Consider the following 1,867-nt stretch of genomic DNA (forward strand, 5'->3'; position numbering starts at 1 on the left):
AAAGGCGCGGGATTACAGGCTGAGCCACCGAGCCCGGCTAATTGTTTTTTTTTTTTTTGAGATTCTTTCAGATGCGTTTGCCCATTTCCTGATGGGACATTTTCAAGCTCACTTGCCCACACTGCAGTGAGTGTTCAGTTTTTGACCAAATGCAGCGTGACCGCAGTGCCCCACCTTCCTTACTCACCCCATCTTGGTCTGAGCAACTTTTTTGTGTGTTTGTTCCCTTAATGAAAAAAGTCCTGAAGGGTAAGCATTTTGTTAATATGGAAGAGATGAAACAGAAAATAACAGAAGCACTAAGAGACATCAAAACTGACAAGTTCAAAAACCGTTTTGAACGGTGGAAAAGGTGTCTTGATAGGTGTATTGCATCAAATGGAGAGGACTTTGAAGGTGACTGAAGTTTAAACATGTAAGAATAAATACACAATTTTGCATAAACAAATTCCAAGTTTTTTGGGGTCCCCCTCATACAAGAATGTTCATTGCAGCTTTATTTGTAATAGCACAAAATGAGAAACAACCCAAATTTCCTTTAATGGGTAAATGTTTAAACAAACTGTGGGGTGTCTCCATCATGGAATACTATTTAGCAGCAAGAAAGAAACTATTAATACATACAACAGATTGGATGGTTCACAAAAGAATTGTGCTGAGTTTTTGTGAAACCTGTCTTAACATTCTTTTTTTTTTTATTTTAATTTTAATTTTAACTTTTAATTTTTTTCAACATTCTTAAAATGATGAAATTAAACAGATGGAAAACAGAGCATGGTCTTAGTTATGAATGGGGGGTGTATAGGCGTGACCACAAAGAGGTGGTCTGAGGGATCTTACTGCTAATAAAAGTTATATATTGACGGCCCCCTCCGGCGGGGCGGGGCGGGGCCCTCGGCGGAGCCGCCGTGCCTGCGTCCACTCGTCCCCGCAGCCGAGGGTGGGCGCCGGTCTCCCGCGGCGCGCGAGCGTGAGCCGGACGGAAGGAAACTTCGGGGTGCCCGGAGGGCCAGCCGGCGGGGCAGGCGGTGGGCTTTTCGGCGTGGTCGTTGGGGTTCGCAGCGCCAGGAAGCGAGATGTCGAAGCCGCCACCCAAACCCGTCAAGCCAGGGCAAGTTAAAGTCTTCAGAGCTCTGTATACGTTTGAACCCAGAACTCCAGATGAATTGTACTTTGAGGAAGGTGATATTATCTACATTACTGACATGAGTGATACCAATTGGTGGAAAGGCACTTCTAAAGGCAGGACTGGACTAATTCCAAGCAACTATGTGGCTGAGCAGGCAGAATCCATTGACAATCCATTGCATGAAGCAGCAAAAAGAGGCAACTTGAGCTGGTTGAGAGAGTGTTTGGACAACCGAGTGGGTGTTAATGGCTTAGACAAAGCTGGAAGCACTGCCTTATACTGGGCTTGCCATGGCGGTCACAAAGATATGGTGGAAATGCTATTTACTCAACCAAATATTGAGCTGAACCAGCAGAACAAGTTGGGAGACACTGCCTTGCATGCTGCTGCTTGGAAGGGTTATGCAGATATTGTTCAGTTGCTTCTGGAGAAAGGTGCTAGAACAGACTTAAGAAACAACGAGAAGAAGCTGGCCTTGGACATGGCTACCAATGCTGCCTGTGCATCTCTCCTGAAAAAGAAACAGGGAACAGATGCAGTTCGAACATTAAGCAATGCCGAGGACTATCTTGATGATGAAGACTCCGATTAATTTCCGTCTGGAGCTTTGGATCTAAAACTTCTGTTGCTTTTGCCTTTCTAAAGCTTTATCTTTGCCAGAAGAGTGTTGGTAACTGTAAAAAAAAAAAAGTATATATGAACATGGCAGCATTGCACTGTGTTTGAGTAGCACTTGTA

The 1,867-nt window shown here is 44.5% G+C and overlaps 1 protein-coding gene across 2 annotated transcripts; it reads left to right on the top strand.

Moving 5' to 3' along the window:
* The first annotated feature begins 876 nt into the window (after window positions 1-876).
* Window positions 877-1,819, top strand: LOC103270407 (osteoclast-stimulating factor 1). 2 transcript variants are annotated; one of them, XM_021717511.1, is made up of 2 exons: window positions 878-1,105; window positions 1,154-1,819. In XM_021717511.1, exons 1-2 carry the CDS (start codon window positions 1,077-1,079, stop codon window positions 1,719-1,721), a joined length of 597 nt encoding a protein of 198 aa, XP_021573186.1. In that variant the 5' UTR covers window positions 878-1,076; the 3' UTR covers window positions 1,722-1,819. The 2 variants fall into 2 exon arrangements, with proteins under 2 accessions (XP_008066125.1, XP_021573186.1); XM_008067934.1 differs by having other exon boundaries at window positions 877-1,819.
* The last annotated feature ends 48 nt before the right edge of the window (window positions 1,820-1,867 follow it).

This window comes from Carlito syrichta, unplaced genomic scaffold (assembly GCF_000164805.1).
Source record: "Carlito syrichta isolate Samal-C Ts95f unplaced genomic scaffold, Tarsius_syrichta-2.0.1 Scaffold309824, whole genome shotgun sequence".
Lineage (NCBI taxonomy): Eukaryota > Metazoa > Chordata > Mammalia > Primates > Tarsiidae > Carlito > Carlito syrichta.

What these genes read in the sequence shown, in the direction of transcription:
- LOC103270407 (XM_008067934.1), top strand. Translation starts at nt 1,077, where the DNA reads ATGTCGAAGCCGCCACCCAAACCCGTCAAGCCAGGGCAAGTTAAAGTC.